We start from the raw sequence: 20,968 nt of genomic DNA, 5'->3' as shown, positions 1-20,968 counted from the left end.
TAGTTCGCCATCGCCGCGATAGATGACGTCGACTGTTCGCTCGCGGTAAAAATCGCCGAGCTAATATAAGCGAAACCGCGTCGTAGTAATTTTTGTTCTTTCAAAGAACAAAAATTGACTTTATCTGAAATTAATAATTGATTAAAATATTTCTAATAAATTCGAAATATCCAATTAATATAATAACTATGTTCACAGGAATTCGGGACAAAATAAATAAAATTCAAACCATCAATTTGATCTTTGTTGTACGTTTCGTCCTTTATTAGGACTTCATCAGCAACTAAAATTAAAAACATAAATATTATAACCTTTCTATACATATAAAAAACATATAACATAATATAACCAATATTAACTGTAATACTGTTATACCCTTAGATAGTGTATAATAACTAAGTTACAATAATAATATTACAGTGACATCTATGATCTTTCTGTCAATTAAATTCTCGCGGAAACATTTAGAATATCATTGTAAATACTACTTAAATTGTTGGTGTCTGTTCTTAAATTTACTGTATTATTTCTTTTTATATGGATCATTTCACTAATATTTTTCTTGAACTAATTGTCTTCTATATCTAAAATAGTTGCCATGTTAAATTTAAAATTGTGTCCAGTCTTGAAATGATGATTAGCAAGTGCAGTGGAGTTTGTTTTGAGTATATTAATCGGCCTGCAGTCATTCTTATATTGATCCAGTCTTTTCTTGAGTTTTTGCTTCGTTTGTCCCACGTAGCACCTGCTACATTCACATGGTATCTGATATACAATCTCAGACTGATCCCCTTTATCGACTTTATCTTTTAGTCTTGAATAAATTGAATTCATTTTGACTAAGTTGTAAAACACCAGTTGAATATCAGTTTTCTTGAAACATTTATTAATCTGGTTAGATATTGGGTTAATAAATGGGAATCTAATAAACTTTTTTTTAACGTGTAGTTTATGATCCGGTATGTTTTTATCTTTATTGTAGTTATTGAAGACACTGTGAATTAGTCCTAACGGATAGTTATTTTTCTTTAACAAACTCTCAACTCTTAGCAAATTATCTTTATGAAATTGTTCACTGCTTAACTTTAATGATCTATACACAAAACCTTTAATTATACTGATCTTTTGATTTAGAGGGTGGTTAGAATAATAATTTAAACATCTTCCTGAGCTAGTTGGTTTAATGTACCAGTTAGTCAACAATGAGCCATCATCTTTCCTTATTACCACCACATCTAAAAATGGTAACATATTATCCTTCTCGATTTCCATGGTTAACTGAATCTTTTTGTTTACACTATTAAAGATGTCCAAAATTGTGTCCACTTTTTCTTCTGGAATAGCTACGATAGTATCGTCGACATAAACCTTCAAAAAAAGCACTGGAAAAGGTAGAAGTTTTATTATCCTTTTAAGTACATGATCCATTACTATGTTGGCTAATATTGGACTAGCTGGATTACCCATGCTGGAACCGTCAAGTTGTTGGTAACAAGTTCCGTTGAATTGTAGATAGCTCGAATCAAAACAAAATTGTATTACTTCTAATAATGGAGTTCGGAGGCAGTGGAGAGCCGGTTTCCGAAGACTCGGGGATGGAGGATGAGAGGATCTTCAACGACCTTAATGAGAGTGACAATGATGTTCTTCAACTAGATCATGGCGAAGACTTGTAGCTGCATAATTAAATTTATCTTTTGTATTTTTAATAATTTTGTGTCATATTTTATTCCATGTACACTTGGCGGGGAACTGAAGATCGAGACTCCCTAGTGCTGGTCTGGCGGGGAGGAGTGTAACAGGGTAATTTACCCTGTATCGGTAAAACCGATCACGCATGATAATTATTCGACGCAGCACTGGCGCGTCTCGGTCTTCGGGACCCATTAGCATTAAGTGGGGGAAATTTTGGGTTTCTTGGTCAGTTGAGTAGCTGCGGTGAGTTAGAAGTAGTGCAGTGCTCAGTTCAACAACATCAGCAGCCAAAACGTCCAAGAAGGAATCCAGTTTTGAACAAAGAGCTTCCTCAGCACAAATTTAACCAGGTATTGAGACTTTCACATTTTTGATGAGCCAAGGGGGTCGTATACCCGGCTCATCAATTTTACTACTTCTCATTATTAATTAAATTTTGATAATTCAATTGTTTATAATAATTTGCTCAATAATAATTAATTATTTTAATTGATTTGATTCGTTAGCATTGTGAGCATTCCTCTTGGGGGATTTTATACCCGAGGAATGTTCTAGACCTCTTGGGTTTGGAAGTCGTGAGTAATTAATTTATTAATTTGGCCCGTTCATAATTATTAGCATCTTAAGATTGGTTTAAATAAATTTACTTCATTAATAAAACATTAATTTAATTTCTGAATATCGAGAATTATTCTAATCGGCGGCTCACGACCGGTCAAGCGTCGGTCGCATACCCGAGGTCATATTTGCTACGCAGTTACGAACAACGGCGTCCATTTTGAGCACACAAATTCCTTGTGAATTTTATTACGCAGAAAATACAAAAGTAACAATTGGACTATCATTACAATTTTTAACAATTGAATTATCATTTATTAATATAATTTGTTATTGGAAATTATTTAATTATTTAAAAATATTTTATTTATTGAGAATTGGCTACTGAACTTCGACGCAATTAAGATTGGATACCCGTGGATAATTTTTCGTGAATTTATTTTATATTGTGACAAATTGTTTTATTAATTATTTATAAATCGAAAAATTCCACGTGGTCATTTATACATTGAACTATCGAAGACTAAAATTATTATTTTATTGGAATTATTTATAAAAACATTTAACGGCGTGGATTAAGTCCCAGAAAAGTAGTTAGAATTTTATAAAGAAATATTCTTGAAAATTTATTCAAAATTTAAGAAATAAATTACGAGTTGAATTGAAATAAATTTTGCGTCGATATTGTTCCTAAAAATTTATTTAATGTTGAGTATTAAACTCGGGGATAATTTGGAATAAATTCAAGCATCGGTTTTTAGTGTAGATTTTTTGAGAATTAAATTATTAGTTGTGAAAATGGTTTACGATTTAATTGCGAGCTAATGACTGAAAATTTTAATAAAAATTAATGTTGTAATTTTTGAAGTTTAATTTTATAAGTCAAAAATAAAAGTTAAGTAGAGCCAGTGTGTGTGTGTGAGCGGGTTATGTGTGTGAAGATCGTGCGGGATATGTGTGTGTGTGAGTGTGTACATTCTCTACTTGTTGATGTTTTGCCGAGTAGAGTAGTTCAGACAGTCTAAGAGCGTGAGGGTCCGGTGGTCAGCGCGACTTAGTTAGAAACTGCGGTATAGACGCTCCATAAAAGGGTACCGTCAGGATTAAGAATTTTGATAGAGCGTGAGGGTCCGGTGGACAGCGCGACTTAGTTAGAAACTGCGGTATAGACGCTCCATAAGAGGGTACCGTCAGGATTAAGAATTTTGATAGAGCGTGAGGGTCCGGTGGACAGCGCGACTTAGTTAGAAACTGCGGTATAGACGCTCCATAAGAGGGTACCGTCAGGATTAAGAATTTTGATAGAGCGTGAGGGTCCGGTGGACAGCGCGACTTAGTTAGAAACTGCAGTATAGACGCTCCATATGAGGGTACTGTAGGATTAAGAATTTTTGTTAGTTATAAGGAATTTACACATCGCCCTCGTATACGATAGCCTCTGTACGAGGTGCTTTGCTGGCTACCTAAGTTAAGTTGAGGGGTCGGTTTTAGCCCGGAATCCTCGGTAGTAATAAGTCGTAGTATTAAGTTAGTCTTAAGTGAGTCAGTGTACGTGCGAGTGGAAAAAGTTGTTATTTTATTTTGTTGTTAATAAATTTTTGGTACCGTTGTTAATTAAAAATTTATTCATTTCAGATCACTTTCCTCCACTCTCTCTCCCTGTAGATAAGCTCAGCTCTGGTTTCCGGTTCCAGGAACCGTGTTGAAAAATCCTGGTGGCGCCCTTGTTAATTTAGAATCATTTTTGCTAGGTATTGTTATATTTTATTAAATTAATTAAGGAGCCAATTGAGTGGAATAAACACCCGTTACACTCGTTATACTATGTATAGAAAGGTTATAATATTTATGTTTTTAATTTTAGTTGCTGATGAAGTCCTAATAAAGGACGAAACGTACAACAAAGATCAAATTGATGGTTTGAATTTTATTTATTTTGTCCCGAATTCCTGTGAACATAGTTATTATATTAATTTTCCTGGACGTAATCTGATTATTTATATTTACAATGCCGAGGGGTTATTTTGACTACTTGGAAACAAGTTATGACCTAATAACAAAAAAACGTACGAAGGATTGGATTAATGAATTAATGAAATTGGCATCAAAAAAGAACAGATTGTTATTTTTACTAAATTGTAGAAGGAAAAAAGTATATCCTCAACACATTATCAACAATCTAAAATGTTTGTACTCTCTACAATCTGAGAATCATCCATATATGAAAGAAACTGAGAAAATAATAACATCTCTTAAGGCTAAAATTCTTAAGGTTGAGATCAAAATAACAGCTTGGTCAGTTAACAAATTGGAATCGAATATCGATAAAATGAAAGAATCATTAAAAAAGGTTCTCTCAGTTGTGGATTTTGAGAGGTGTAATACTTATTTTAATAATAACTTTGAATCAAAATTTAAGAATATTACACAGAGTAACATTAAAAAATTTTAAAAACTGTGTAATATTGGTTCTCAGCAGAGTGATAAGGAAAGAAGGTTGAACACATGTGTGTTCAACTTCACAGATGTACAGCTACCTAAGGAAGTGGAAGGGATACTAAATTTAGAACCAGGTTTTGGTATCCCTTTAACTCCTAGGCAAGTTCCAGTAGGAGTTCTGATTAAAGATCTAGAGAATGGTTTAAGATTTCTAGATATAGCTGGTAGTGATTTCAAAACAGTTAAAGAAGAACAAAGTAACATAAGATCTAAAGTGGTGTATTATAATCTTACCGTGATTGGTAAGATGGATAATTAATAATATTTAGCTTAGTTAGTAAGAGGTTACTAATGCTGTGTCTAAGTACCATAATTATATTACTACTTTATTCTAATGTTACTAATTAAAGTATAATATTATATTAATAATAACTATCTTTGTCTAATATTTTGTAATTAGTATATTATAATTACTTCATATAATATATAAATAGTTATAAGTACTTATAACTTATAACAATATTATAAAAAAGTATTATAGTATTGATATAATATTATATAAGTAATAATACAATTATAATTATTATACTACTAATATAGTACATATAGTTACATTACTACATATTATAATGATAGTAATGAGGAGTGAATTTATAATGTGTCTTATACGTAAGATGGACGGTGTGGCTTAATGTATATAGAATAAGCGAAAGGAAATTTAGTATAGACCGAATAGCTCAAATGGTAGAGTAGCCGACATGTCTTCGGAAGGTTCTGGGTTCGAATCCCAGTCCGAGCTATCTAATAATTTTTTCTCGCATATTCTATAAACTCACATTAAGATGATCCTCTCCACATTCTTTTCTCAATCCTTTCCTACCAATATCCTGTTACGTAAATGTGGAACGCTTCACATAATAATTACTGTAACTCCTATTCTTTCCCGCTTCACAGCATTATTTATATTTGTAAAAAAATGTGGAACACTTTACGATTTTGCGTGTCATCCTTGCGCAGGGGCCATGCTAATCTATAATAATAATAATTATAGTAATCTATAATATAGTATTTATATAAATATAAATACCGTAAAAAAAAAAAAAAAAAAAACCATCTTAATTGTGAAATAACTACTTCTATACTAAATAGAATTTCTATCTACCGCTGGGGATTTTCTGAAAGTACAGTTTCTGAAGAACAGAAACGTACTACAGAAGTAGATTTACAAGCATGTTTGCACAACAATCACATGCTTGTAAAGGTGGACCATTTTGTGAACTCCGCCGTCCATCTTACGGCAACAAATAAACATCTTAATTGTGAAATAAATAATAATATTTATAATTATAATTTCAGAAAAAAAAAAAAAAAAAAAAAAAAAAGAGTTTATTTCTAATATAAATTTCAAATATAAATAATGCTGTGAAGCGGGAAAGAATAGGAGTTACGGTAATTATTACGTGAAGCGTTCCACATTTAGTAACAGGATATTGGTAGGAAAGGATTGAGAAAGGAATGTGGAGAGGATCATCTTAATGTGAGTTATTATCGATATTTATTAATTATTATTAATACAGTGTTTTAATTAATAGTACTAATAGATAATATACTGTATATTACAATAATTACCTATAAATTATAGGTAATACTATATTATTGTATTATGTTATAATTAGATAATTATATTATTAATTGTATATTAATTTATAACAACATATAGTATATATACGATTTGGAATAATATTAATAATAATATTTATAAATATAAATAATGCTGTGAAGCGGGAAAGAATAGGAGTTACGGTAATTATTACGTGAAGCGTTCCACATTCACGTAACAGGATATTGGTAGGAACGGATTGAGAAAGGAATGTATAGTATAAAAAAAAAAAAAAAAAAAAAAAAATTATAATATTTTTAGAATTGAAACTTTATTGTTACTATTCCTATATATTCTAAACAGTATAAATACTATATTATAATAATATAGTATTAAAAAAACAACATTTATAATATTATCATATACTATAATATATACTAATATAATAATTAGTATATTATAATACTATAATATCTGTTATAATTAATTTATAATATATAATAGTAAATATAAATAAATAGGCAATATATACATATTAAAATATACTTTAGTAAAATACAAATTCGAGAAACTATTGTTTCCGGTCCATACATATTAATACAAGCGAAAATTATCCGCTGTTGAGCAACCTTTCTCTGGGTTTAATTTCTCGTCTGGAGACTTCTGACCGAGGAATTAGAAGAGGGTCCACTCTACCTGGTGCGGACTATCACAGGTAAGTGAACTTGATATCTTACGAGAAAAGGCGACTCTCCACCTGGAGACCTTCAGCCAAAAGGTGGCAACCACAGCCGATTAGGTGAGGGAGAGGTGGATTTTATTCACTCGTTGGGAATCGCAGATAGGGCCTGCGGAGCGGTACTAGTCACCCGTCAGGAATCGGGCACCAGAGGGACGACGGAGGGGAAATTACCCTGATAGCCAGCGCTTTCTCAGTAAGTATTGACTTCCAGCAGTTAAGGTTAATTTATACATCAAGTTGGCGGTAATTCTTCACTCAACAACAGTTGTAAGCAAATTGACGGAAATCTACGGCCGCAACTTGAATAAAAGTTAACAATCAAACTTGTAGTTAAATTTCCTTTCAACTTTACGACAATTTGACGGAAATACTTGTACAGCAAGTTTTGACGTCTATTTGCAGAGTAAGTTATAGGTAACTAATAGGTAATCGCTCGCTTTGCCAACTCTTTCCGTCAAGTTTGCTTCAAATTGCGGACGTAGATTGACAGTAAGTTATAGGTAAGGTGGCTATCAGGGTCTAGTCCCAAATTTACATTTCGGGATAAGATCATTTTAGAAATTGATTATGCCGCCCTTTATCAGATTTTACTTTAACCTTTTTGTATTGAAGTTAATTCTAAAATACCCGTAACCTATAATTTTTATCTTAACTGTATCGAAATCGTACGCTTACAACTGTTGTTGAGTGAAGAATTACCGCCAACTTGATGTATAAATTAACCGTAACTGCTGGAAGTCAACACTTACTGAGAAAGCGCTGGCTATCAGGGGAATTTATCAATATTTTTACCAATTAAAATTAGAATTTTTTGACAATTTCTAAAAAATATCTTGTGTATTTTAAAATTGGACAAAATAGTTGAAACTCATGACAGTTCAAAAATTAGAGAAAAATTAATGTAACTTAATTATTGAAATTAATCGGTCAACGAAAAAATAATTTGCTAATTAATGTAACTATCATTTTAGGGTCACGGTTACTTTGGAAGTTTTTTAAGAAGAAAGTAAAAAAAACCATTGAGGTTAAGAATTATTATCCTTTTTTCATTTTTAAATCATTAAACGACGGTAGAAATAGAAAAATCGTAAAATTGACTTAAGCTTCAACTATGACTTTAAATAACTCAGAAACCGTTAGAGTTAGCAAAAAATCATAAGAGACCTTTTTTGTAGAACGTTAAATTTTCTATAAGAATTGTCATTGGTCGACATGATCTGTTCATTATTTCATGATGAAAACAAATTTCAAAAAATCAACAATACTTTTCCCGTGTTATTTCCATTTAAAACTTTGGCTATCGGGGGGGGGGGGGGGGGCCGGGTTAAAATTAAAATTAAGAGCTAGAACTTGGCATGAATTTTTTTTAATAGATTTAGAACCGATTTAGGACTATCGTGAAAGAAAATTCGGACAAACCTTAAATAAGGACCACCCTAATATATATATATATACAAAATAAAAAAAAGATTTCTCTTGAGAAGATTCTAGTTTTTGGATTTCCCGATGAAAAATTATTTAGACTCATAGTTCTCACGCGATTCCAAGGAGTAGTAATAATAATTCTCAAGCAATTCCAAATAACACGAAAAAAAAGATTCGTAATTTTTTGCACTCTCTTTCTTGATCTAGGGATTCAGGAAAATTTTTTCAAGTTGAATAATCTTGTAGGCCTGAAGATCTTACTTCTTAAATTAAATATCTCACAAGTACACCAAATGATTTTGAAGAAATTGACGGCCTCTGACGCAGTTTTCTGAGGATTGATAGTTAAATTATGGCATCAAAAATAATCCGAGAATAAATTTCGAAGTTGTTAGAAAAAAACACTTTTTTAGAATAGTTAGTGTACGATTTCTCTTTAACACATCACCTGATTTTGATGCAGTTTGCAGCAATCAACGTCATTTTTCAAATTTAAGAGCTGATTAGATTTTGGAATTAATCGTTACATCTGTTTAAAAACTGTAAAAAGAAAAAAAAAAAGTTATTTTAAATTTATGAGAAAGTCTAAGTTTCGCTAAACCCTATTCAATAACGCCAATGTCGTTCAAATCAGTGGAGTCGCTCAAAAGTTATGAGAGATTTGCACACACACACACACACACACACACACACACACACACACACACACACACACACACACACACACACACACACACACACACACAGAGTCTTTTGACACAAGCACATTGGTAATAGCCCTGAACAGTGAACTGATTACTACTGGATCCGCAGAAGAAATGACCAAGGACCTGATGAAAAGAGTTGTCCAGGCCTGGGACGCAAGTATGGTCCGGAAACGCAGCATAAGCCAACGCCCGGCAGTACACTGGTGGGACGACCACATCAGCGTTCTTCGGAAAGAATGTCTAAAGAAAAGGAGAATATCCCACCGTGGCTATCGACGACCTAATTCTGCGGAGCTGGTCGCAGAGTACAAAAAAGCCCGCCGATCATTGAACAAAGCCATCATGGATAGTAAGAGGCAATGCTGGAAAGAGCTCATCAACGAGGTGGACAAAGATCTGTGGGGTAGACCGTACAAGGTGGTCATGACTCACCTAAAAGTCAAACAAATGCCGGTACCCACATGCCCACAACTTCTGCAGAGAATCGTTACTGCGCTGTTTCCGCAGCAACGCGAGCTTCATTACCAGTTAGCTCAAGGCAAACTGGAGGACATTCCACCTGTCACGGAAGAAGAACTGACGGAGGCTTGCAACCACGTAGGGAATAATAAAGCACCAGGATTAGACGGAATCCCTAATATTGCCTTAAAAACAGCTATAAAGGCAGCACCGGCATTATTCCTGGATGTTTACATCACCTGCCTCAAAGAAGGGATTTTTCCTCGAAAGTAGAAACAGTAACGGTTAGTGCTGCTTCCTAAAGGGAAAAAGCCACCGGATGAACCGTCATCTTACCGCCCATTTTGCATGCTAGATACAGCGGGTAAGATATTTGAACGCATAATTCACCAGAGAATTGAAGCAGTAGTCGACCCACTCCTGGCAGACAATCAGTATGGATTTCGGAAAGGACGATCAACCCTGGACGCAATCAAACTGGTTGTTGATACGGCCAAGGAAGCAATCGCAGGAACCAGATGGAAGGGTGGAACGAAGAAGTATTGCCTGGTGACGACTCTAGACATCAGAAACGCCTTCAACTCCGCCAATTGGGAATGCATCATGCAGGCCCTCCCAGAGAAGAATGTACCAGAATATCTACTTAAGATCGTAGCAAGCTACTTTGAAAACAGGGTCCTGAAGTATGACACGAAGAACGGTCCGAGGGAGTATGATATTACTGGAGGTGTACCACAAGGTTCAGTACTAGACCCGCTCCTGCGGAATATTATGTATGACGGTCTATTAAGACTAACTCTGTCAAGAAACGTCAAACTCGTAGCATACGCAGATGACGTAGCCGTAGTGATCGTTGCCAAACACCTTGACGAGATAAACCATATGTTCGATCTCACTTTTGAGCGCGTTAACTGGTGGATCGACGCAGTGAACCTGCAACTGGCGCAACACAAGACTGAGGCAGTGCTTATTACCATCAGAAAAGTGGTAGAGACCATTAAGCTGAAAGTCGGCGAACAACAAATCACATCACAACCTTATATCCGATATTTGGGAATGATGCTTGATTCCCGACTCAACTTCAAGCAGCAAGTGGAACATGTCAGTGCCAAAGTGTCAACAGTGGGGGCTAGTCTCGCACGACTGATGCCGAACGTCGGAGGCCCAAAGCAGAGCAGGAGGCTATTATTGTCATCAGTAGTCACATCGGTGCTTACTTACGGAATATCCATTTGGGCCGACGCACTAAAGACGCAAGAATCATGAAAAAAGGCTGGACCAGTATATCGACTGAGTGCCCTACGAGTAGCTAGCGCCTGCCGCACAATATCAGAGGAAGCAGTGTGTGTTATTTCCGGTACTCTGTCTCTCAGAGTCCTAGCTGAGGAAAGACGGAACCTATATCAACGAAAAAGGTCAACCACACTGAGCCCTGAAGAACTTAGAAGGGAAGAACAGAAACACAGCATCGCAAGATGGCAACAGGAGTGGAATGCTGCAGAGAAAGGTCGGTGGACGTACCGTCTCTTACCTCGGATTGATATGTGGTTCAACCGGAGTCACGGTGAGATCAACTATTATTTAACGCAGATGTTATCAGGAAACGGATGTTACCGGAAGTAACTTCACCGCTTTAAGCACGATGATACCCCAGAGTGCCCGTCCTGTCCTGGGGTCAATGAAGATGCGGAGCATGTTTTCTTTGTGTGTCCACGTTTCAACCAACAGCGCGATGAGTTAGAGAAGATTCTGAAAAAGAGAACCCAACCAGAGTCAATAGTAGAAGCAATGTTGTCGTCAGAAGCTGCCTAGAACGCCACAAGCACTTTTTCTACAAAAGTGCTTACAGAGTTGCGATCCATCGAGAGGAAAAGAGCAAAAGACACAATCTAGAAGGAAGAAATAACATCTTAGCCACCAGAAGGAAGAGCGGCAGCTAATTCCTCCCTCCGCAAAGAAATGCCTTACGGCGGTACCATGGGGGATCAGAGGATAGAAGAGAAAGGGGTTTAGGGTTTAGTGGGTAGGGGCGTCAGCGTCGAGTTTTAGTATGACGCTGCGTCGAGTCGCCACATATCCAGGCCAAACAGCTATGCCTAGAATCCGTAAAAAGGATTCCCCCCCCCCAAGGAAAAAAAAAAAAAAAAAAAACACACACACGCTGACAGACATCCTCGTAGGAATATTAACTCTAGACTGGTCAACGTATGAGCGTGACACCTCGCTCAATCGTATTTTTTTTATTACGTCTTCAACATTTAATAAAATTATTAAAAAAAAATTAGGATGACGGTTGACTCTGAAGGTCATCCCTGCAACTTCCCGCTCATTTTGTGCTTAAGCGCTCAAAGTTACACATTACGTTTTTGAGTTCTTCGAGCTCAGAAATATAATTTTTGTGTCATTTTAAGCTTTTTGAGCTCAAAACTCTAATAGCAGTTTAATGAAACACAATTTTTTGAATTTTCAAACGGCAATAACTTTTGAATGAATGAACCGATTTTCACGCGGTTGGCGGCATTCGACGCAGGTTTCAAAGCCTCATAGAGGATCATTAAGTTTTAATTGATCGAGCCAGTAATTTTGAAGTAATTCCGAAAAAATACTTTTTTTGATTGTTTAACTTCCCGCTAACAAAATTGAAAATTTTAAAAAATCGGGAAGTTATTGTTTTCACCCCGTTTTTCGAAAATCGAATTTCATCAGATCTCGACGTTTTGAGGTCCTAGGAAGCTTCCCTGACTATTTCCGCGGTGATGTCACCGTGTCTGTTTTTTTTTTTTTTTTTTTTTTTTTTTTTGTAAAGAAGTACGAAAAAAGATCTTCAAAAGACACCGGTATCGTTAACTCTGCCGCCCATCTTCCGGCAGATATCGATAGTCGGTAGTGTGGAGATTTTTACCCACTAAAAAAAACATTCCTCTTCCCCTCTCCCCTAGATGGTACGGGGAGGACTGGATTGGAACCGCGTTAGCATTACTTCAATCCAGTCGTGCTGCGTCTCACGACGCCTACTCCTGGCTACTGGTCCCTTTCTGCGATTTTGTCTTTCAGGAGGTGCTGTGCATAAACTGCAACAGCTGACCAGTTTTCCTCTTGTTTGATCATATAGGTCACCAGGCCTCGAGGGGGAGAGCCTGGTGCCTATGATCTCTTCGGTGCTTCTTCTGTAGTCCTTCCATCGAGCACACTCGAAGAATGTGTGTTCGGCGTCGTCGATTTTATCCGGGCAGTATTTGCACGTTGGTGTGCTGTGCAAACCCATCTTGAAAAGATAGGCATTGAACTGCCCATGTCCCGTCAATAGCTGGGTCAGGAAGAAGTCCGTATCCCCGTGCTTCCGAGAGAGCCAGACGTTGATGTTTGGGATCAGGCGCGCCGTCCATCTGCCCGTCTCTCCCGATGTCCATCGGTCCTGCCACTCTTGCTGCGTTTCCGCCTTTATCCTTGTTCTTGCGTCCTCCATGTTATCATCACTGTCTTTAGCGTCATAGAGTTTTGCTCTTTCGAACGCTAATAGGTCGATGGGCGCGGCTCCTGCAATGACCAATACAGCCGCTTCGGAATCTGTGCGGTAGGCGCAGGCAACCCTGAGAGCGCCTCGCCGCTGTACTGCTGCGATCTTTCGCCGGTAGGTCTTCTGCATTAATATGTCTGCCCATATCTCCGCTCCATAAAGCAGTACCGAGTGGACTGCTTCTAGAAGAACTCTTCTCTTTTTTGTTCTTGGTCCCATGGTGTTGGTCATAATTCGTGCTAGGCTAGACACAGTCTTGCTGGCTTTCTTGCATGCACTGTCGAGGTGTTCACGGAAAGATAGTTTCTCGTCTATCATTACCCCTAGATACCGCAGGGCCCTTGTTGACGTCAGCGTTATTCCTCCCATGTCCATAGCGAATGGTTTTGGAAACCATTTTTGACGGGTCAAAACGACCATCTCGGTTTTCTGTTTGGCGAGTTTCAGGTGATACTTATCGAGCCAAGTCTCGACGGTGTCGATGGTTTCCCGAACTAGCAGTTCGGCCTCTTCCACGCTGTCCGCCACTATAGTAGCTGCAACGTCGTCTGCAAAGCCTGTTAGCTCTACTTGCTCTGGCAACGGGATTTCAAGAAGCTCGTCGTAGTCTGCGTTCCATAGATCAGGCCCCATTATTGAGCCTTGCGGCACGCCAGCCGTTATGGCGTATTCTTGTGGGCCTTCAGTAGTTTCCACTATTAGCTTTCTATCGTCAAGGTAGTTGTCGACTAGTGCCAGATTTTCTGCCTCCGCGTCAAACTTGTGCTCCAGAGCGTCTAAAATGTCTCCCCAATTTGCGCTGTTAAATGCGTTTTTGACATCTAGCGTGAGGAGAAGACATACTTTACGAGCTTTGAGGCTACCAGTCCATGCTTCTCTCGCTGTCTTTATGACTTTCTTGATCGCTCCGACTGTCGAACGTCCTTTCCGGAAGCCGTGTTGGTTTGCGGCAAAACCTCCAGCACGGTCTATGTCGTTGCGAAGTCTCCCTTGTATGAGCTTCTCGAGCAGTTTTCCAGCAATGTCCAGCATACAGAGTGGTCTAAACGACGAAGGTGTTATGGGGGTTCCCTTACCTTTGTCTAAGAGAACCAATCTCTGCCGTTTCCAGACCACGGGAAACGTGCCAGTTGCCAAGCATGCGTTGTAGGTGTTCACGAGTATGTCTGGGTATTCCAGGGCTACAGTTTTGATCACCGATGTGTGTGTGTGTGTGTGTGTGTGTGTGTGTGTGTGTCTGTGTGTGTGTGTATGTAGATCTCTCATAACTTTTGAACGGATCATCTCATTCGATCGAAATAAGCGGCGTTCTAAATAGTTCTTTTGCCCCTAGAATTCTGATACTAATTTACAAAATTTGAGTCGATCAATTTTGAGAAATCTCAAAAATAAAATTTCCAAAAATTCGTTTTTTTGAAATATCTTTTAAACGGCTTAACCGATCAATTCCAAAAACTAATCCGCTTTTAAGCTTGAAAAACCACGCCGATCGTCGCTAATCCGGTCATAATCGCTCGATTTGTTCGTGAGATATGGTTGTCGAAAAAAATTTTTTTTTCAGAATTTCTATAAAATTTTTAGTCTGACTAGTTTACGCTTGAAAATTTTTTAAAGAACTCAAAAAACTGCGTTGAATGCCGTAAACCGCGAGAAAATCGGTTGATTTATTCAAAAGTTATTGCGGATTGAAAATTCAAAAAATACTGTTCTATAAAACTTGCATTAGCCTTTTGAGCTCGAAGAGCTCAAAAGCACAGAACAGCGTTTTATTTGAGCTCGGAGAGCTCAAAATTACACAAAAATTATATTTTTGAGCTTGAAGAGCTTAAAAAATAAGTGAATTGTTGAGCACTTAGGTATGGAGGTATCGGGAAGTTGCAGGGATGGCCTTTCGGGTCAACCGTTTTCCTAATTTTTTTCGGCAACGATAACTCACGAACGAATCAACCGATTTTGACCGGGCTTGCGCTGATCAACGTGGTTTTTTGATCTTAAGAGCTGATTAGATTTTGGAATTGATCGGTAATGCCATTTAAAAGTAATTTCAAAAAAACCACATTTAAAAAAATTTTTTTTTATAGTTTTTTTGAGATTTTTCAAAATCTACTGATTCGAATCGGTCTAAATGGAATTTAAAATCTAAATTTAGTCAAGCCCTTTCGAATGGCACCAACCTTGATGAAATCTGTCAAGCCGTTCAAAAGTTATGAGAGGTTTACATACGGCCACACACACACATACACACATACATACAGACATACGGACATCATCGCGAAAACATTCAGGGAAGCTTCCTAAGACGTCAAAACGGCAAGATCTGATGAGAACTCGATTTACGAAAAACGGGGTAAAACCAATAACTTCCCGATTTTTGAAAATTTTCAATTTTCTTAGCGGGAAGTTAAAAATTGACTTTGTTCCTTGAACATTTTAGAATATATTAATAATTTTTTCAATCATCTACGAAAACGTTGAATTGCTGAAAAAAATTTCTTAAAAGAATTTGTGGCAATTCGCAGGGCTTTCCTCATCGCTTGACCAAAGTCGTAAGTAGTTTTTTGTCCGCGACGTTGCCGAAAATACTTCTAGCCTCTGCCTGTCAAACATATATAAACTAGCAACACTGCGTACGCTCTAAAAGCATTGCGGAAAATCCCTCATCACTTGACCAAAGTCGTTAGGTCGCGTTTGTAGACCAGTCTAGGGTTAAGAACTACTTCCTAGGACCTTAAAAATGTGGAGATCAGATTAGAAATTGATTTTCGAAAACTGGTATGGAACCAATGACTTCCCGATTTTTTTTCTAAATCATTCATTTGTAAAGCGAGAACTTAAAAATATAGAAAAGAAAATCTTAGATGTGAAAAAAAAAATTTATGATGATGCACAATGACGATAAAAATTAATGTAAAAAAACTTAAAAATAAAATTTTCTTTATGTTTTTTAAATTAAAAAATTTTTTTTTTCTCTGAAATTGTAAGAAATGACGTTAAAATATATTTTAGAAAACTGAAAGAGCTTTTTGGAAAAAAAAATTTTTTTTACGAAATTTTGGGGGTACCCCGTTTTGCCCCCCCCCCACTTCCCCTAATTGTTTTTTTTATAATTTTATCCAAGGATTTGATAACAACGTTTTCATAATCAACACTCATAATCCTAAGCAATTATCTATCATCCAACTTGAGTTGTACGATGATGAAATAGTGCCCAGTGAAATTTTAAATATTGCTATCGATATACCTTATCGATACAGAGGATTGTATATTGAAAATCGAAAGGTACTATACATTTCAATAATGAAGATAATAGATTAAACACAATTTTTGATAATTATTTTGATAACAGATATCGATTATTTATTAAATAACTCCTTTGAATAACGTCGACGTCAATGGCAATCTCGAAGTCAATGGCAATATCCCTGTTGAAAATGTCCAATAGAAACTGATAAAAAACGATAAGGATTGTATGGTCTTCTATATGGTCTATTGGGAACGAAAAATTTCCCGATAGAGCTGAGGTGGAAATTAATCAGAATGTATTAGCAAATGCAGATACAACTTTTTTTCTAATTGGAATGAATAAGATTTTAATGGTTTCGGTAAAAGTATGGATTTAATTTGGAGGTAACTTATAGGATTCTGATGTTTCTTATAAGGAGTTGCGTTAGCGTTGAGAACTTATACGTCATTCCTACTAGAACAACTGATGGGTTTTTATTTGGATTTTACAACACTGTTAAGTTATCGATTCTTGTCGGTAAGAACCAAGGTATAAAATGTAGGAATTCATGAGTAGTTACCGATAAGTAATAAGAGTATCCTACCAGGAATCACTAATACAGGAACATGTCATTTATGAGATTATGAAAGGATCACCAAATAGCATATAATATGAGTTTTAAAACAACCAGTTTGGAATTCCTGCGACAAAAACACATTACAATCTTTTAAGAATCTATAGCAAGCTTGGTGTCTATGAGGATCAATGAGCAGATTCAAGCACAAAATTAATCATGATATTCATAAGAAGGTATAAATTTGAATTTGGAATGACCAGGTTGCAATTTAATTGGATTTCATTGACATCCCACGTATGAGAAAATGTATATTCTAAGCGGGTATCCAAGTATTAATTTCAGATCAAAATATAAATCAATGGTTGCAATAAGAAAAATCTTACGTGGATTTCCTATATTACCGTAAGGATCCGACAAGCTTTAGTGAAAGGCTTCACTCATAGATAATTTTAGAAAGTATAAAAATTATTAAATATCCATTTAAAACTTATAGAACACGATAGAAATTGTATGGGTTTCCATCTGGCCTATCTGGAGCAAAAATTTTCCAGATACAACAGAGTTTGCAATCAATCGAAACGTAAAAGGAAATCCACATTATAAAACTTATCTTTGAATGAGAATGAATGAAATGCGTTTGGTAAACACATGAATTCGATATGGAATTGACTTATAAGATTGTAATGTTCGTTATAGGTAGCCTCATCAAGCTTAAGAGCTTATCCGTCATTCCTGTTAAGGAATAAATGGATTTCTATTAGGCCGATATTCAACATTAGGTAATTTATCGTTCCTCATCGGTAATAACCATGAATAAGAATGTATAAATCAACAAGTAATTCCTCATAAGCAATAACTCGGAAATGTATAAGGATTCACCGATAACAGATAATTTTGTTCATGAGATTCTAAAAGGATTACCGACTATAGACACAGTAAAAAATATTGTGTAAAATCAACACAGTTTGTGTGTTAAAAACGGTTGACACGAAATTTGTGTTGAAATTTTGACACAAACTTTGTGTAACCCCTTTTTAACACAAAGATTATGTTAAAATATCGCTACAAGAGGGCGCAAAGAATCCTACACTTTTAAAGTGTCAATCTTAACACAAAATAAATGTTAAATAATTTTATTTATTCTAATCAACTGTTTTATACCTATAAAATAATTTTTTTTTATTTCCTCAACTGTAGTCAATAATATTTATTAAAAAAAAATTTTTTTTTTATTTACATTTTATTAAATCAACAGTTATTGAATGTAAATAATTGTAGGTAAAATTTTAAATAATTAAATCGAAAAACAATTTATAGATTTTAGAAATGAAGCAGCAAATTAAAAAATATAATTGTCTTTGTTATTTAATAATATTAATTATATTTTCATATTAGATTATATAAGAATATTAGATTATAAGAAATAATTAGTTATAATGAAGATTAATCTTTTAAAACAAGGTTGTTAAACGTAGCAGGCAAATTTAGTTTGGCTCAAACTTTAGTATTTTTCCACTCCAGAATAAACATGACAGTCACTTTTTGACTTTGATTTACATCAAATTTTTTAATGTTAGATGAATTCCCACTTATCTAAAAAAAAATAAAACTTACGTCAAAATAAATTTTAGTATTGTATACTTGGTATAAAAAAAAAAAAAAATTAATAAAAACAAAAATCACTAACTGGCAGTTAAAAAATTCAGAAATTTTAATTAATAATAATCATAAATTTTACAGAGAATATTTTTTTAATATCTACTATTAAGAGTACTTAATTTTATAAAAACAAATTTTAAGGTTATCTTTGAAGAAAGAAAGTTTATCTACAGTATTCAGAAATTTCAATAATAAATAAATAATCACTCACCGTTGATTACATCAATTTTTTTGTTCGTATTATAAACTCACTTTATCTTTAATTTTTCGAATAAATAACTCTATTATTAACACTCAAAACACCAACAAAATAGATGCCAATGATGACGCTCACTTTGTGAAAACGGTTGCTGCGTAAAGTAAAGAACCGACGCGCTGTTAACACAAAGTTAATGTTATATTGATGGAGATTTTGACACAAACTTTGCGTTAATTCCACAGTAACATACAAAATGTGTTAATGAAGAGTGTATAACACATTTTTTATGTTACAAAATAAAGTAACACAAACTTTGTGTTATTTTAACACACTACAATTTTTAACACAAACCGTTTTCGACACAAATACACAATATTTTTTACTGTGTAGCACATGCTATGGGATGTAAAAAAATCAGTTAGGACTTCCTGCGACAAAAACACAATTCATACTTTTAAAATCCAATCTCATTGTGAGTTTTTATGGAAATTTATCAGTCGATCCAGTTATAAATTCAATTATCATACTTATAAGAAAATATAGGTTGTTATAGGAAATGGCCATGTCACTTTGTAATAAAATATAACTGGAATTTCTTACGTGAAAAAATATGTACTTTAAGCGGATGACCACAGATTAGGGATTTATGGTTATATATGAGACTTATCTAATGAACATGAAGAAGTTATTCTATGTGGAACTCCTGCTTCACTGTTATAATCCAGTAAATTCCAGTCAGAAAATTGTCGACTTGTAATTGCGTTTGAGAAATTATTATCTTAGAATAACTATAATCATATTGCTTATGGGTTCTGAAATTTATTGATGCGATCTTTATCGAAAATGAAATTGATCTCCAATATTTTTTATTTGCTATGAAGAATTCAGAAGATCAGTTTCAAGTCCTATCAATATTTTAATAAAATATAAATTTTTGTTTAATTAATAAAAACTTATAATCCCAATTTGAATTGTAGAACATGAATAATTTTTTGCACGCCTCAGAGCGCGAAGCGCGTGAGGTTGTGCTTTATACTCGACTCGTCAAGGTCAAGCAATTTTGTGATCTTTAAATGCCTCTAACGCAACCATATTACACTTATACAATGATATAAGTAGATGTACACCGAAAAAACACTTAAATTAAACCATCTCTTACTTTCTAAAATCATTTCATGTTGCTATTTTGAAAAAAAAAACGTTTTGAAAAAAATTTTACGTGGACGTCCGGATGTCACCCCATTTTCGATGTACCAACGATTACTCCCGAACAAATTGATATTTAAAGACCGGACCTTTTTTATTAGTTTAAGAATTCGATGAACTGGGTCCGTATTTCATATCAGTGGCCTAGCTGACGTACTTTTTTTTAAATTGAATTTTTATTAAAATTCACTACGATACAACCGTACAAAGCCAAACGAACTTTCTTATTTGTCACGTGAAAACTATGGCGCCACTTGATCAAGCTAGATTTTTTAAGATTGCGTGCGCATATGACAAGAAAAAACGGCGCCGATATTTAAAAAAAAAAATAAAAAATACTTTGTAAGAAATTACTTTATTATAATTTTTTTTTTTTTTTTAATAAATTACACAGTTAATTTTTTTCTTAAAAAATGAATGAGCGTTATGAGGCGTGCACTTTTGGATTTTCCAAACTTTTTTCATTTATCAACAATATTTATTTAATTAAAAAAGTGCAAAATATTGGACCAAAAGGGATTATTTCGGAAGTTGCTGCTTGACTAGTAAAACCCAGTAAGCGCCATTGAAAAAAAATTGCCGAGAACAATTTGCGTGTTTTTTTGGAAAACGTCAATTTTTTTATGATTTATCACACTTTTCGTACATTCTGAAATTCACTGATGCAACTTTGATTAGAAACTGAAATTGATTCTGTAATATTATTCGGATAAACTTTTACATAAGTCAATTAAAATTGTGTCAAAATTTAAAAATGGTTTGATTTATTTTCTAATTGACAACGCTTATTTGAATTATGGATTTTAATGATTTCTTTTTACATTTTTAGATACTATTAATAACTAACGTAAAAATATTTTACAATATCGGATTGAACGGTATTCTCTGTGTAGCTCCTGTGTTACCATTAGAATTTCATAACCTTATCCAAGAGAGAACTAACTTTCATCAGCGTTCAGAAA

The 20,968-nt window shown here is 34.9% G+C and overlaps 1 protein-coding gene, 1 long non-coding RNA gene and 1 other non-coding gene across 3 annotated transcripts; all 3 read right to left on the bottom strand.

Moving 5' to 3' along the window:
- Positions 1–567: 567 nt before the first annotated feature.
- LOC123268048 lies at positions 568–1,467 on the bottom strand. Its single transcript, XM_044732930.1, has one exon. The coding sequence runs from the start codon at positions 1,465–1,467 to the stop codon at positions 568–570; it is 900 nt and encodes a 299-aa protein (XP_044588865.1).
- A 4,197-nt stretch (positions 1,468–5,664) lies between these two features.
- On the bottom strand, positions 5,665–5,766 carry LOC123268231. The gene has a single exon (XR_006510200.1). It is a non-coding gene; the product is annotated as a U6 spliceosomal RNA (small nuclear RNA).
- Positions 5,767–7,246: 1,480 nt separating this feature from the next.
- Positions 7,247–19,948, bottom strand: LOC123266704. Its single transcript, XR_006509841.1, has 3 exons — positions 19,937–19,948; positions 15,758–15,765; positions 7,247–7,553 (listed from the first exon to the last, which is right to left on the bottom strand). It is a non-coding gene; the product is annotated as an uncharacterized LOC123266704 (long non-coding RNA).
- Positions 19,949–20,968: the final 1,020 nt, after the last annotated feature.

This window comes from Cotesia glomerata, linkage group LG6, assembly GCF_020080835.1.
Source record: "Cotesia glomerata isolate CgM1 linkage group LG6, MPM_Cglom_v2.3, whole genome shotgun sequence".
Classification (NCBI taxonomy): domain Eukaryota; kingdom Metazoa; phylum Arthropoda; class Insecta; order Hymenoptera; family Braconidae; genus Cotesia; species Cotesia glomerata.
Note: the sequence above shows the minus strand (reverse complement) of the source record. Positions and strands in the feature narration are given on the sequence as shown.